Here is a 15652-nt window from a genome sequence, read left to right on the forward strand (position 1 = left end):
ACAACAGCTGGGTTTTGCTGTTTGATACGATCTTCTAGTCTTTGGAACGTACGGTCTACATATCTAGCATCACACTGGCACTGAAATTCATCACTCATTTGTGAGATAGGCAGAGCGTCTTTTTGGCTTGATGGTACCATCTGTTAGTAGCTAATAGCACTCCATGGTAGCAGCGTGAAACAGCAACCTTCCTTGAGTACTTCACACAGGTGTGAGCCAACACTGAGGTAGAACTTGAGCCTTCAGTCTTCTGAATCTGAGGGGGAAGTGATACAAATTGAAACAAATTGCTGTATCCAATGGAAGATAATATAGATATGGCCACTGGCAGGTATAAGATTCCAATGTTAAATTTGTTTTAGCTACCATGATCCCGTTTTTAGAACCCAAAAACACAAAAATTCTCTGTCATTTGGACAAATTGACAATGGGTTGAAGTGGTAAATAGAAAAACTCACACTTGCAATGGAGCTTCTCTATGAGTTTGGGATCAAAGTGAATTGTTGGGCTAAACCAAAGGGGTTGTTGTATCAAAACCACATGCCTGACTGAAAGGTGCTTGATACAAATGTTGTTGGAAGGGCATTCTGTTCCACAGGACTGAAACCCGTCATCTTGATGAACACAGCAGCTCGCCAATGTTTTTTTAAAGGAGAAAATGTGGTAGTTAAATACGGTTTGTTGAGTCGAGTAGAATATTTGTTGTGTTGAAAATGGAAATAAATAATATATACTTTTGGAAAAGAATAGAATTGTTTTTTTAAAAGGCCAAAGATTAATTAATTGTATGCAAGCATCAACGATGAATGTGCAACAGTTGATTATTCAAGTCAAGATTTTACAATTGTCATTGTTTTACAATCGAAATTAAGATAGTGCTTCAGTGCCCAGGGTCACATATGAAGAACAGCCAACTGGGTAGGGTATCAGAGGGTAACATGTTGTCTGCTTAACAGTACACGAGCAAAAAGTATTTGACCAGCACTGTATTAAATTTCAAAAAAGTACTGAGTGACAGTGACTGTGATTATGTATATGAACACAGAAGAGAATTTGCACACGACAAGATCCCACAGACCAGTGAAATGAGAAACTAGTTAGTTTATTCTGATGGTGTTGGTTGAGAGAGGAATGTTAATTCTTTCAGATAGTGTCCTGGGATCTTTATAATTCATCCACACAGGTAGAGGGCCTCAGTTGTATAAGATAGCCTCTCCTGTAACACAGCATTCTGAGTATTTCACTGAAGAGGTAGCCTAGATTATGAGATCAAGTCCAAGAATGCAGCTTGACCCCATAACTTTATGACATAAATGCAAAAGTCTCACCAACTGAGCCATGCTGGCACAAAGGACAAGAGGGGATGGAATTTGGCAGGGGATGTATATGTAAGTATTAACTGAGAGAAACCTCAAAGCATTACTATTTCAGGAAATAATTATTTCTTTTAATATTAAGTTTAAAATCCATAATAACCCTGTTTAATTTATAGCACCAAGCTTGAGAAATTACACTTTGGTCTTCAGCAATGAACCTTTTTAAATTCATGAGTACTTTGGGCTTGTCATTTAGGGCTTGTGTGCAAATGGTGACAGTTGACAGCTGTTGTTTCTCTAATAAGGTTAAAGTAAAGAAATTAGTTGTACTGACTTTAATCTGCCATTTAACCCTGGAAACCACCTGGGGCCTGCTTTATCCTGTTCATGCAGCATCTCTGTGTTAGCTTTATGCATGGTATCCACCAAGGAATAAGGTACCTCCATTAGCTGAAGAAAACCATACTCTTCCAAGTGCCGTATTCTCCTAATTGAATTACATCTTAGTTGTTTCTCCTCCAGTTTTATTTTTGCACTTCAATTTTTTTCTCCTGTCGAAGGTCTTAAGCGTTTTCTGTGGAGTAATTCCACAAGCGTCCAAGCAGCCACACTTTGTGTGAGCCTCAGCAATGAGTGTCGGCACAATACTCTTTAAAATATTTTGTTCAGAGGATGTGAGCGACACTTGCATGGTTGCATTTATTTTCCCATCCACTGTAGCCCTGAGAAAGTGCTGATAAGCCTTCCATTTGAATTACTGCAGGTCTTATGAATGACCCTCTGACCAAAGGTGCTTTCTGCCAAATACCAGGCAATGACCATCTCCAACAAAAGGGAATCTAAACCATCGCCCCTTGACATGCAATGGCATTACCATCACTGAATCCCCAACTATCAACATCCTAGGGGTTACCATTGACCAGAAACTGAACTGGACTAGCCATATAAATACTGTGGCTACAAGAGCAGGTAAGAGACCAGTAATTCTGTGACTAGTAACTCACCTCCTGACTGCCCAAAGCCTGTCCACCATCTACAAGGCACAAGTCAGGAGTATGATGGAATACTCTCCACTTGCCTGGATGAGGGCAGCTCCAACAACACTCAAGAAATTCGACAACAAAGCAGCCCGCTTGATTGGCACCCCTTCCACAAACATTCACTGCCTCCACAACTGACGCATAGTGGCAGCAGTGTGTACCATCTACAAGATGCACGACAGGAACTCACCAAGGCTCCTTAGGCAGCACCTTTCAAACCCACGACCGCTACCATCTTGAAGGACAAAGGCAGCAGATGCAAAGGAATACCACCGCCTGTAAGTTCCTTTCCAAGCCACTCACCATTCTGACTTGGAACTATATCACTGTTCCTTCACTGTCACTGAGTCAAAATCCTGGAACTCCCTCCCTAACAGCACTGTAGGTGTACCTACAACACAAAGACTGCAGCAGTTCAAGAAGGCACCACCACCTGAAGGGAAATTAGGGACTGGCAGTAAATACTGGACAAGCCAACGATGCCAACGTCCCCTAAATGAATTTTTTTAAAAAAACGTAGCACTTAGTGTCATGTCTGCCATTTTGCATCTAGCCGTGGTTCTCTCAGCACACACTTTTGCCATTTAGGACTTGTACATGACCATCTCCCAATATCAGCTGGGAATAGCACAATCCTAAAAATGCACTAACAGTAATGCTTGTAAAGGGACTCCAACAGAAACTTGCAGAAGTTTAGAGCCTTTAACATTGAGTTTATGTAAAGATACTTCAGAGAGAGAGGAGGCAAGAGAGAGTTGCTGGTAGTTTTCCTTGCAAAATTATGGAGCAGGAAGAGTGTGAGGTGGTTGAAAGTAAATGTAGGGTCTGTAAATTGAAAGAACAAAGTGGTAAAGTTATGCCCAAAATCAGTTGTGCCATATTTGTGGAATAAAAGGTGCCCTTGGAGGTCTGTGCCTTCTGGGCACCTTGAATGCGCAATTTGGAAGTGTCTTTACTGAAATGGATTTCCTCAAGCTGCCTCCTTGTGATTGATCTGTAAAATCTTTGCCAAGCTTGACTGTATACATGACCTAGGATTAGTAAACAAGAGAACTCTCCATCTGTTGCGTGACCCAGTTTACATTCTGCCAGTTTGATGCAGGCCTTATTTATTTAAACAGAACGAGTGTCAGTTACACAAATATAGTTTAAATAAGTCAACTCTGCACCCCACTGGTAAAGTGCAAATTACATACTATTGCTATCATTCTTAAAAGTTACACAACCATTTAAAATCTAAAGTACCTTGATGTTGAAGTACTGTTGTACATTGCAGGAAGAGAGTGAATGTTATAACTAGGTAGACTAGCATACAAGAAGCCTAAGTAGACATTGTTGTAAAGGAATCAGATCATGGCATATACTTGCAAATATCAGAATTGGGTTCAGTTTAGCTTATAATTCTTTGCATAGAGACATTTACAATTTTATCCTTCCTATTGCAAGACATTTTCACATGAAGGTCCACTCCAGTTTAGTCAATGTGTCATTTATCTAAGTGGACACAGGAGAAATTATCATGGGGAACGAGGAAATTGCAGAGGCATTGAACAAACATTTTGTGCCTGTCTTCACAGTAGAAGACACATGTTCCATACCAGAAGGAGACGATAACCTAGGGGCTAAAAAGAGTGAAGAAGTTAGGAAAATTATATCAGCAGAGATAAAGTATTGGAGAAACTTTAGGGACTAAAATCTGACAAATCCTGGGATCTGATGGCCTACATCCTTGGGTTCTAAAAGAGATAGCTGCAGAGATAGCAGATGTGCCAGCTATGATTCTCCAATATTTCTTAAATTCAGGAATGGTACTACTAGATTTGAAGTTGTCAAATGTTACACTGCTTTTCAAGAAAGGAGGGAAAGAGAAAGCATTGAACGACAGACCAGTTAGGCTAACATCAGTTCTTGGGAAAATGATGGAATCTAGTATTGAGGAAGTCTTAACAATGCACTTGGAAAAGCCTAGTATGATTAGAACAAGTCAACGTGGTTTTACTGAAGGAAAACCCTGTTTGACAAGTTGATTAGCATTTTTGGGCATGTAGGATAGATAGGGGAACCAGTAGATGTAGTATACCTGGATTTCCAAAAGGCATTCAATAAGGTGCCACACAAAAGATTAATAGGTAAAATAAGGGCTCAAGGAGTTGAGTATAATATGTTAGCATGGATAGAGGATTGGTTAATGGATAGAAAACAAAGAGTGGGCTTTAATGGGCCTCTTTCAAGTTGGCAGGCAGTGAATAGTGGAATGCCGCAAACATCAGTTTGGGGCCTCAACTATTTATAATTTATATTAATGACTTAAATGAGGAAACAGAGTAATATCAAAGTTTGCTGATGATACCAAGCTAGGTGGAAAGATAAGCTGTGGGGAGGACGCGGAGAGGTTGCCAAGAAATATAGACAGGTTAGATGAGTGGGAAACAAGATGACAGATGGAGTATAATATAGGTAAATGTGAAGTTATTTACTTTGATCATAATAATAAAAAAGCAATATTTTTTAAAAGATGAGAAACTTTTAAGTGTTGATGAACAGAGAGACTTGGGTGTGCTGGTACAAGGAACATAAAGTTAGCATGCAAGTGCAGCAAGCAATTCGGAAGGCAAATGGCATGTTGGCCTTTATTGCAAGGGGATTGGAGACCAAGAATGAAGAAGTCTTGCTAGAGTTGTACAGGGTTTTGGTGAGATCACATCTGGAGTACTTTGTGCAGTTTTGGCATCCACATTTAACAAAGGATATACTTGCAGTGGAGGGGGTACAGCAAAGGTTCACTAAATTGGTCCCTGGAATGAGGGAGTTATCCCATGATGAGAGGCTGAGTAAATTGGGCTTATATTCTCTGTAGTTTAGAAGAATGAGAGGTGATCTCATCGAAACCTAGAAAATTCTGAAGGGGCTTGATAGGGCTGTTGCTGAGAGATTGTTTCTGCTGGTCCGGGAATCTAAAACATGGGGGCACAGTCTCAGGATAAGGGGCCAATCATTTCGGACTGAGATGAGAAATTTCTTCACTCAAAGGGTTGTGAACCTTGGAATTCTCTACCCTAGAGAGTTGCAAATGCTGCATTGTTAATACATTTAAGGCTGGGGTAGACAGATTTTTGGTGTCTCAGGGAATTAAGGGATGTAAGGAGCAGGTGGGAAAATGGAGTTGATGCCCATGGTCACATTGAATGGTGGAGCAGGCTCAATGGGCCCTATGGTTTAGTTCTACTCCTATTTCTTATCTTAATTTAATCTTAACTATTGCGAAGCTGTAAGTCACACTTGTACTGCTGGTCTATCTAGTAATACATACTGCTATTTAATACAAAGCCAGTGTCAAAATCTTCCAAAAATATAATTTCTTTCACCTGCATTGATGGTAAGCCAAACAATGGATTGGCATTGTCATTAATTAGTGGTTCTGTTAATGATCCTGAATTTCATGAGTATAAATGTGAGGTGGGGGGGTGGTGTTCTGTACATAGTGTTATCTTTTTTATTGAAAAAAGCAAGTTAAATCAATTGTCGTTATATCATGTCTTTCATGCCCCTGGTATGTCTCAAATTTCTTCACAACCAGTTCAGTACTTTTGACTGTAGCTACTATTATTATGTAGGCAGATGTAGCAGCCAATTTGTACATAACGGCAAAAACTAAATGAAATAAATTACCAGATAATCTGTGTCTTTCTTGTTGGTGATTGTAGAATAAGCATTGACAAGGATAATAGGAGAACTTTCTGACCTTCATGGGCACAGGCATTGAATATTTTACATTTTCTTGACTGGACGGATGTGGCTTCAGGTTATCATCCCATGTGAAAGGTGACACTTCTCACACTGCATGACACTGTCTGTACCGCAATGAAATGTCAGCTTAGTTTATGTGTTCAAATCCTTCAGTGGGTCTGAGGTAAGAGTGCTACCACTGATTGAAGCATACATTTTCTCCCCTTGTCTACTGAAAGCATTAACTACTATTGAAATGTTGTTCCTGAGTACAACCAGCCTCTGATATCTTCCAAAGTGCTTGGACAATAACTGTCAGCAGGCCACTAAACAATGAATGACAGCACAGTTGAGTCCTCACATAAGTATTTCCAGTAGGACTCACTGGAGAACGGTGAATAGCAAGAACAACTTCCATTTATATTGCACCTTTAACATAGTAAAACGTTTATTAACAAGTGTTATCAAACAAAATTTGATTCTGAGCTTAAGGACATATTAAGACAGGTAACCAAAAGTTGTTTTTATAGAACATCTTAACAGAGGAAGGATAGGTGGAGAGGTTGAGTTGCTATTTTCTTCTGCACCCAAGCCAGATGATGAGTCCAGTGGTAGCCTCCTCCCCTCCCTAGCTACCGCGCTGAATAAGCCAGCTCCATTACTCAAATGCTGGTCAATATGGGTTGATACTATTCTGGACATGGCTTTACCCATAAATGGAGAGAGCTAAATGATATTTTTGAATATGTTAATTGGGGATAGGTACTGATATTTTACAACATGTTAAGGACTGTAATCTTGATCTGAGGGGTAAGACCATTGATCAATTACTGCTACCTTAATTCAGTTCTTATTCCATGGACTTGAGTACATAATCCAGACTGATACTTCAGTGCTGTACTGCTGGAGTGCAGCATTGTTGAAGGCTCTCGTCTTTCGGATAAAATGTTAGCTCCATCTGTCCTTTAGGGTATATGTAAAAGATCCTGTGGTACTATTCGATGAGCAGAGAATTTCCCTAGTTGCCATGATCAATATTCATCCCTCAACCAGCAACAGTAAAGAAGATTAGATAGTTATTGCTGTTTGTGGACCTTGCTTGTACACATATTGGCTACTGTATTTCCCTACTTTACTGTTGTGACCACACTTAAAGTACGTCACTGGCTGTAAAGCCCTTTGGGACATCATATGGCCATGAAAAGTGCTATATAACTTCATGACCTTTGCTTTTCCTACCCTCCTATGCAGTTAGAGTAATGACAGAGTGACTAGTTAACTTCCCTTGCATATTAGAGAATTATGGGAAGGTTGTAATATGCAACTTTCAAACAATCTGAATCACGTTTTAAAATACTAGTCTAAAAAATGCTGCACAATATATTCTGTGATACAATGGCTTTATCTGTTCAGTGTATATATAAAAGGTGATTATAACTGTTGAATTTATAATTACTAAGAGAGATATGAAATATTCATAATTTTTAACAGGGTTTATGAGAGCTATTAGTTTACCAGATGTTTTGATGTGTCCTTTGGAAGTATACTTGTGATGTTACCTGACAGACATGTAACTGAGCTATTCAGACCAGAAGGCCTCGAGTTTCATTCATTAACTGCACTGATCTCAGAGAGGGTGGTTGTAAAGTCACAGCAATTTACTTTAGTATTCTTGGGCTAAGAAGGGGAAGTTTGGCCAGGATTGCCACTTGTGATCATCATCCAGCAATCCCCACTTAAACAGATGCCATTCTGGACATTGGGATGAGCTCAGGATTGGATGTGATGCTGCCCATTGCCCAATGACTTGCTGACACCTGTTGTCTAGGTTCACACTTCAGGAATCTGTACTGAGCAAGCCACCATAGAACAGCAAATGCTAGTGGAACCTCATCCCGGTAAAAATAAACACTTCCAGGAGGGAAGGGGAAATTATTGTAATGTGCATGTGGGTGGAGGGCATTGGTGGTGACATATGAAAGTGTTTTAAACAAATACAAACTCACCTGACTTTTTCTTGTCATTTTGCAGATCCCTGTGCAATGTGATTAATGCATACTGCTACGCCTGTAGTGGCTGCTATGACAACTGCTTCTATGTTCTGTTCAGTAACAAGATCACTTTCTTAATGGAACTGCTGATGCATCAGTTGACGGTAGGAGTCAATACCTGTAGCTGCCTGCCATTGATGTACTTTTATGGATTCTTGTAAAGTTACTATAAAGCTATGGTTTCAGTCCATGTAACTGAGAGCCAGTGAGGGCGTATCTCCTATTTTTGCTTTAACTTACCTTGGTTATTTCTGAAAAATGTCAGACTTATTCAGGCTTCAAAATGTTCCAGGCATTTGAATTTGATGGAAAAATAATTTGACCATCATCAGGTGGTGCCTTTTGACTTTCCTGCCAATCTCTTCATATGTTATGTATATGTTGAGCGTAGCATGCACACTGTGTTTCTCATTAAAAACAATATAATTTTAAGAACTTCTTGTAATTAAGTAGCAGCTTTAACACAGGTCACTTCGTGGGGTTTTGCAGACGCGATAAATGGATCTTCATCAGTTGGAGAAGCGTGAGGACAGGTGGAAGTAGGTCTTGAGGCTTTTGGACATGAGAGCAGATTGTGTTTAAGGTGGGAGTTAAAGAATATGGAGCCAAAATGGCTGAGGGTTGTAGGACTTGAGGCTACGGAGGTATAGAAGGGTGAGATCATGGAAGAAAGTGGTCAAAGATGAACATTTTAAAATCAAGGTGCTACAGGATAAGGAGCTAATGTAGTTCAGGAAGTAGAGGGATGATTTATTTTCAAAGTCCTAGTTTTATAGCTGCTCAACATCTGTGTTAACTATTCCCAGGTCGTATACAGCGTGGAATAAAGTTCTCTCTACATTGGTCCAAACAATGAGGCCTTAGTGATGCGTTGGAGAAGGGCCACTATTGCACTCATGTGATCTTCTATTTCCCACACTCCCTTGGCCTCCCTGACACAGATTGTGAATTAAAACTTTGGTGTCCATTGCTGTCTGCTTGGAATTGCAATGAGTCTGTTCACACTCATTTCCGAGAGCTGGATTATTGCCATTCATGCACGTTTTATACCACAAGGGGTAATTTTAACTAAAACTGCCCAATGGGAAACTGACAGGATCAGACAGTGGAAAGTAAATTCGGATAAGTTGTAAAAGAGGTAGCTGATCCTACCCTGCCTGTTCCCCACTGGGCAGGTTAAGTTAAAGTTGCTTCCATTTATAGATTACAGGCCAACATGCGGACTAAACTGTGAAGCAGAGAATGGTAAAATCTTCAGTGTTGAAGGAAGCCATTCATCGCCGTTTATTTGTGGCATTGCTAACTATTTTGGAAATATCTGTTTGTCCTATTTTGTTGTTATTTAGCAATCCTCTTTAATATTACTCCTTTTCCTGTGTTTATCTAATTGCATTTAAACTGCCATAATTGTAATGGCTTTCAAAGTTACTTGTGATCAAGCATTCAATTCACGTGAACCTACTGTATTAAAAAACACAATCCTAGCCTCCCTCTTATGCTCTGGGATCAATTCTAAATTTGAGGTCCCTTGCTACACCAATTAGTGGAAATAATCTTTCACGACTTACCTTGTTTGAGGGACTGGTGGTGGGAGAGTGGTTTGGTGAGGGTCTGGTGCTGTTTCTTTAAAAAATTGCTACCATGTTCCATTTTGCAAAGATATCAAAATTATAGAAATGAGCAGTGTGTAATAATCAAAATACTTAATTATTTGTTGCTTAAAAATTGTAGTTGAAAAATAAACATACTTTTCTCCTCCAAGTGGAAAGTAAACTTAGCATGTGAAAAATAAATTTCTCACAATCAGATCACCAACCTTCTCCATATTTAACTTTGCTCCATGAGAGTCTGTTTCCAGCTATCACCTTCAGGAGTGATTTCATGTGGCCTGAAATGTTTCATTATCAAAACTTTCTCTATTTTCAAACATTTGATCCATTTTTCTGTGTTGCTGTCACATTCTTTCTCCAGTCTCCTGCTTTCTGCTGGAGTACAGTTATAAAGGCACTATCAGCCCTCCATCCTTTAAGTATGAGCCTGGACATTAAGTGGTGGGGCCTGTTTGAACACTGAGGTTGCACAGCTGAGCCTGTCAGCATGTCACAATATTGAGGTCAGAAATGAAAGCCCAAGCTGATTTTTCTCTTAGCCCAAGCATATTGAGGCCAATGGTAGTGACCCCCACTGCTGACATGGTTGAAAGCAATTAGCACAACCAAGACTGGAAATTTCCCTGCAATTTCTGGTCTAAATGTTTAATGCTGAGATGGCCGTTGGTGGAGCCGATGGTCACCTTCTTAAGTTATTTCAACAGTGTAAAATAACCATTCACAGCAACATACCTGAACTAATGATTCCATGTTCATGGAAGCTGTACCCAGCTGATGAGGGATTTAACTCTCAGGGATAAAATGCTGTGGCTTACTTTTCCTGATGCAGTAAAGTACGTGTTTCCCCCATTTGTTTAATATCCCCAGACGGGACAGGTGGATTTTATGCTACTGGTAATTATAATGTACTGATTTGGCAGTTCTCTCCAAGTATGGAAGAGATGGTTTGACACAGCAGATGTAGCTTTTCATCTGACTGTGAACACACCTTCATTCCCCTTCCTAGGAATTAAAATCTGTTGTATTCGATACAAAGCACTTTAAACGTTTTCCTGTGGAGTACTTCAGGATTGGAAATTTGTTCAACAGAAACTTGGAAATTGTGTTTATTCAGGTGATTTTCTCCCATCCTTTCTTGAAGTTACAGGCTCTTGCTAGGATATTGCTCCACGAGTGCCGATCACCCTCCAGCCTTTCATCCAAGTAAACTCATCTGAGCCTCCATAGTGAGTTCAGCAGGTCATTCTTTGGTGGAGGCCACTCCAATGATGTTCAAAAAACTTCACTTTCCTGAAAGCAATCAGTCAATGGAAAACCCTGGTCGAATCCCCCCTCCCACCCCTTGCATAACCCAAATGTCCTGTGGCAAAACATAGCATCTTAACTGCTGCCCTAGCTGAGATCAGCTCAGTCAGAATAGACTAACAAGTAAACTTGAGGTCTCTCTGCTCTACATAAAAGGAAGAATTGCATTTATAAAGCACTTTTCCAGATCTTGGGTGTCCCAAAACACTTTCCAGCCAATGAAGTACTTCTGGATTTGTAGTCACTATTATAATGTAGGAAACATGGCAACCAATTTAGACACAGCAAGCTCCCACAAACAGTGGGATATGGTTTAGTGCTGCAAAAGGCCACGTGTTTATTGAACCACTGGGGAATTGAAAAAATATATTAAATTCAACAGTTTTATAATTGTGTATAATATCCTTGTAACCAGTGTGGGTAACTTTTATAATACCTATAATGATCTTCTGATTGTCCTTAAGATCTGGTCTATTGTCCTTTTCACTTATAAAGCTATACCTGATATATGCAATAAAAATTTTATCTTAATTGAATTAAAAGGCCAAGAGCTCATGGTCTCAGTCAACAGAGTTTCCCAATGGGACTGATGAATAAAGCACTACCAGGTATAGTTAAGGGCCATTTAGACCGCATTCTAGCAGCAGCCTAAGATGATTTAGCTGCGCTCAGTTGGGCAGCTACAAATAGCCTAGGAGGGCTAGGAAGAGAGGAAAGAAAAAGAAATAAAAACAAAAAACTGCAGATGCTGGAAATCCAAAACAAAAACAGAATTACCTGGAAAAACTCAGCAGTTCTGTTGAAGGGTCATGAGGACTCGAAACATCAACTCTTTTCTTCTCCGCCGATGCTGCCAGACCTGCTGAGTTTTTCCAGGTAATTCTGTTTTTGTTTTGGAAAGAATAAGAAGTCTACTTTAATTTGTCACCCAGTTCCCCATCCTAAAAAGAGAGAAATGCAGATGGAATTGTCTCAAAGTACGTGTTTGTGCTTATGTGTAGAGTCAGACTATTTGGACGAGGTCCTAGCACATAGCTGCCACTCATGGAATCGTACTACAACACTATCAGTGGTTTGAGGGGAGGGGGAGAAGTCGAGCAATTGCAGATAATTGGGACTTATTTAAATTTGGCTGTCTATTAGTTGAATTTTGTGAATAATTATTTCATCGGTTTGTGGGTGGAATTGGCATTAGAAGGGAAGAGTGAGATTTTAATTTGGTTGTCCTGACAACCTGCAAGTTGTAAGTGGGAATAATGTTTGCAATCACTTTTAAGGAGCATCAAAACATATTTAGTCTGGAGAGCTTAAATTAAAAAGAAACTTCACTTGAAAGCCTTGCGTGTAATTTCCAGGATTGAGCTCTAGTTTAATTGAAACGCTATGTCTTTGCATTGAATAATTAACCAGGAAAGCTGGTACCGAAAAAGCAAACAGGGCACTGTAACTTTAATACATGCTGAGTGAATTAAATGTAACTTCAAAGATCATTACTGATACAGAAAGGAAGGAATTTCAGCTCAGTCTGGAATCTTCTTATTTTGTTCGCTATCAAGATCGCTAAAGCTGTTTCAGACATTGGACTTTTAATTAAATGGATTGAAAACTATGGACCTGCTGGTGGTTCAGCCAAAACACTTTTCCCTAGTGACTGGACCTATACACATACTTAATGCCTAATTACACATGAGGAGGCCATCCTTCAGCACTTCATTGGGGACAGAACCCACACGAGTGCCAAATAGCTGAGCAACATGCTCCAAGTAGCTATGCTTTCCATAGACTTATCTGGAAGTTACTGTACAGAGACAGGCCATTCAGCCCAAAATCTCCATGCAGAGTTTATGCTGCACATGATATTCCTCCCACACTGCTTCATCTCACCCTGTCATCATGTTCTTCTATTCCTTTCTTCATGTGTTTATCTAGCTTTCCATTAAATGCATCTATGCTATTTACCTCAAATACACCCTGTGGTAACGAGGTCTGCATTCTCAAGCCTATCTGGATGAGGAGATTTTTTCTGGAACTCCTTGTTCGGTTTATCAGCTCTCCCAGTTTTTAGCAAATATTTTAGTGTATATTTCTAGCTGCCTGTCTGTCTCTAGGTTTAGCACAGTTGATACCATAGGTTCAAATTGAATAGATTTTTAATGTCTGGTTTTGAGATAATTAAAAACCTTGGCCAGCCCTTGTTCCCTGGGATGTTCAGGGGAAAATGCAGCGTCATTCCACATCCTTCTCTTGAGAGACTACCATAAGAGGAATTTGTTATTGGCTGATCATAAACATTTTTATTAAAAGTCTTTCTTAAGATGACTATCACGCTTTAGTTATGAAAGGCTTTTTGCATGTTCCCTGGTTAAGGAGCTAATTAAGTTCTGAAGTGCTGTTGCAGTTTTCTGCAACCACTTTTTAATTACATTATAGTTTCAAATTGCAAAGAATTGAAAATGTGAGATAAGCAAAGCAATATGTGTAACTAGTTTCTCCTGCTTTATTTGTATTTACCTTGTTGAGTGTACTTGGAATGACAGGTTTCCTGAGAGTTAGTGAATTTACCTTGTTAATGTTACTTATGCCTTTGTTTTCTGAACACCATGGATAATAATTCTGCAAACCTTTGGAGTTCTTAGTAACCATTCTTGAATTCTGCTGTTGACTTATTTGCCTCTATATATTAATGGATCTGGATTTCAAGTTTTACCCAGCTACAGGTTAAATTAAGTAGTGCTTATAAATAAGCAACAATAGCCACCGCCCATGTAATAACCTCTGTCAATGAAGAGATAATTTTGAAGTCAGCTTGGTTGACCTAGATATTCTCCTACCTCCTCCGGGTGAAAGGGCTGGAGTTGCAAGTTCCAAACCACAAATTGAGTTTGTATTCCAGGCTGACAGTCCAGTAGTGTACAAAAGCAGCCCTGCTGCCCTTTAAATGTAACATTAACTGAAGTCATGTTTTCCAACAATATCCTGGTCAACTGCCCAGTAAAGCACCTTGGGACACTTAACTCCATGACTATAAAATTGGAAGAAGTTCATTCTTTTTAGATCAGTTTTAATACTTTGTGATTTAGTCATTTAAAAAAAGAAAGTTTTCAAGAACCTGAGACAAAGGAAATATCATTAGTATTAGTCGTGCTGACTGATGCTTATGAAATTATTCAGAGAACCGCATGCAGTAATCAGCTTACTTTGAACTCAGATCATGCCAACCAGTAAGCACCTCTTTTCTCCTGTAGTATAAATTGTTGCGATTGTTTGTAATTTGTTATTCTTGTGTTTGTCCTGATGAGAGCAAGATGAAAAGCTTTAGCAACAGGTCTATCTTCTCAACAATATTCAGTTCTGTACCACCAAGCGTGTGAATGTAAATTTTAGGAAGAGGGTACTAAATTTTAGGAATAAGTGTTGTGTTGGTCTTTTGAGATTTGCTCAACCATGTAACCAGACACGTTTTCAGAATGGAACATCTACATGTCTTGCTTTTCATTAGTCAGTGTAATAGTTTAACTCAATATTGGGTGGGTAATAGGAAAAGGGATTTGCCACAATGAATTTTGCCCATGAGCACATGATCGCAGGTTGTGAATAATGAATTTATATTTTTCTCTGTTGTCAAGTGATTGTAACCCTGACAGGTCTGATCAAGAGGATTTAAAGCACTATTGAGTAGATGTCATACACATACTTTTAAAGTGTTGTAATAAATGAACTCTGATTCTTCATTAACAATCATTTTCCAAGTCGTAACAATTGGTGACAAATCAGAGGAGCAGAGTACTTCTGTTGAAAGTCTAGATAGCATTGCGGTTGGTGATGATGTTTTCATCTGTGCAATATTACCTCTATATGATTGGGAAATGTAATTTGGAAAGTTACCACCATTACTTGTCTCAAAATGAATTACTTTGAATTATAGTTACGCTTATATAGGGAGTTGCAATGTATTAGTGGATCTGTCTTAATGCTGCTTATGGTGGTTCAGAGAAGACTGAGAGAGACAAATAAAGTTAGTAGATAGTGGCAAAATGTTTTCTTGATTTGGCTTAGATTTCTCAAGAACCAGTAGGAAAAGTATGATGGGCATGTTTAGACTATGACAAGATAAACTCGAGGCATCATAGACTAAATATTGCAACATCATGTTAGAGCAATATTAATTGCTTTTTGTTATGTGGCATGACCATGTTAATTTTAATGACCACTTTTTACATATTTTAATTGCCTTTAACTTTCCCGTCACCATTGTGTGGGAGATAATTGTGTCCCAGCTCTCTCTGGCTAACCCGCGGTGCTATTAGTTCCGACAGCAGCAATATTATTGGAATACTACAACTGTTCTTAATGCTGACAACTGTCCAGGAAATGAAGTGCAGTCATCCTCTTCTCCCCACATATTTAATTAGTTTCTTGTTTCATTTCCTTTTACAAGATTTGCCAACAAGCATTGTGGATAACTTGGTTCCAAATGATGACATAAGGAACAAAGAAATCTGGCACTAAATAAAACTAGCCCATGAATTTGGGAAGTTGGCCACCCACCAAACCTACAATTGTCTGACTCCAAACCAATGATTAGTAATCCAGAGACCCAAGTT

At 39.2% G+C, this 15652-nt stretch overlaps 1 protein-coding gene across 4 annotated transcripts in view; it reads left to right on the top strand.

Moving 5' to 3' along the window:
• Positions 1 to 15652, top strand: part of scaper (S-phase cyclin A-associated protein in the ER) — a 294594-nt gene that overhangs the window by 208488 nt on the left and 70454 nt on the right. For all 4 annotated transcript variants that reach the window (XM_041178256.1, XM_041178255.1, XM_041178258.1 and 1 more), the window contains one exon: positions 8114 to 8237. In XM_041178256.1, the coding sequence (XP_041034190.1) occupies positions 8114 to 8237 (124 nt within the window). The remainder of the gene's footprint in view (positions 1 to 8113; positions 8238 to 15652) is intronic.

The sequence above is a fragment of the Carcharodon carcharias genome, chromosome 32, assembly GCF_017639515.1.
Source record: "Carcharodon carcharias isolate sCarCar2 chromosome 32, sCarCar2.pri, whole genome shotgun sequence".
Lineage (NCBI taxonomy): Eukaryota > Metazoa > Chordata > Chondrichthyes > Lamniformes > Lamnidae > Carcharodon > Carcharodon carcharias.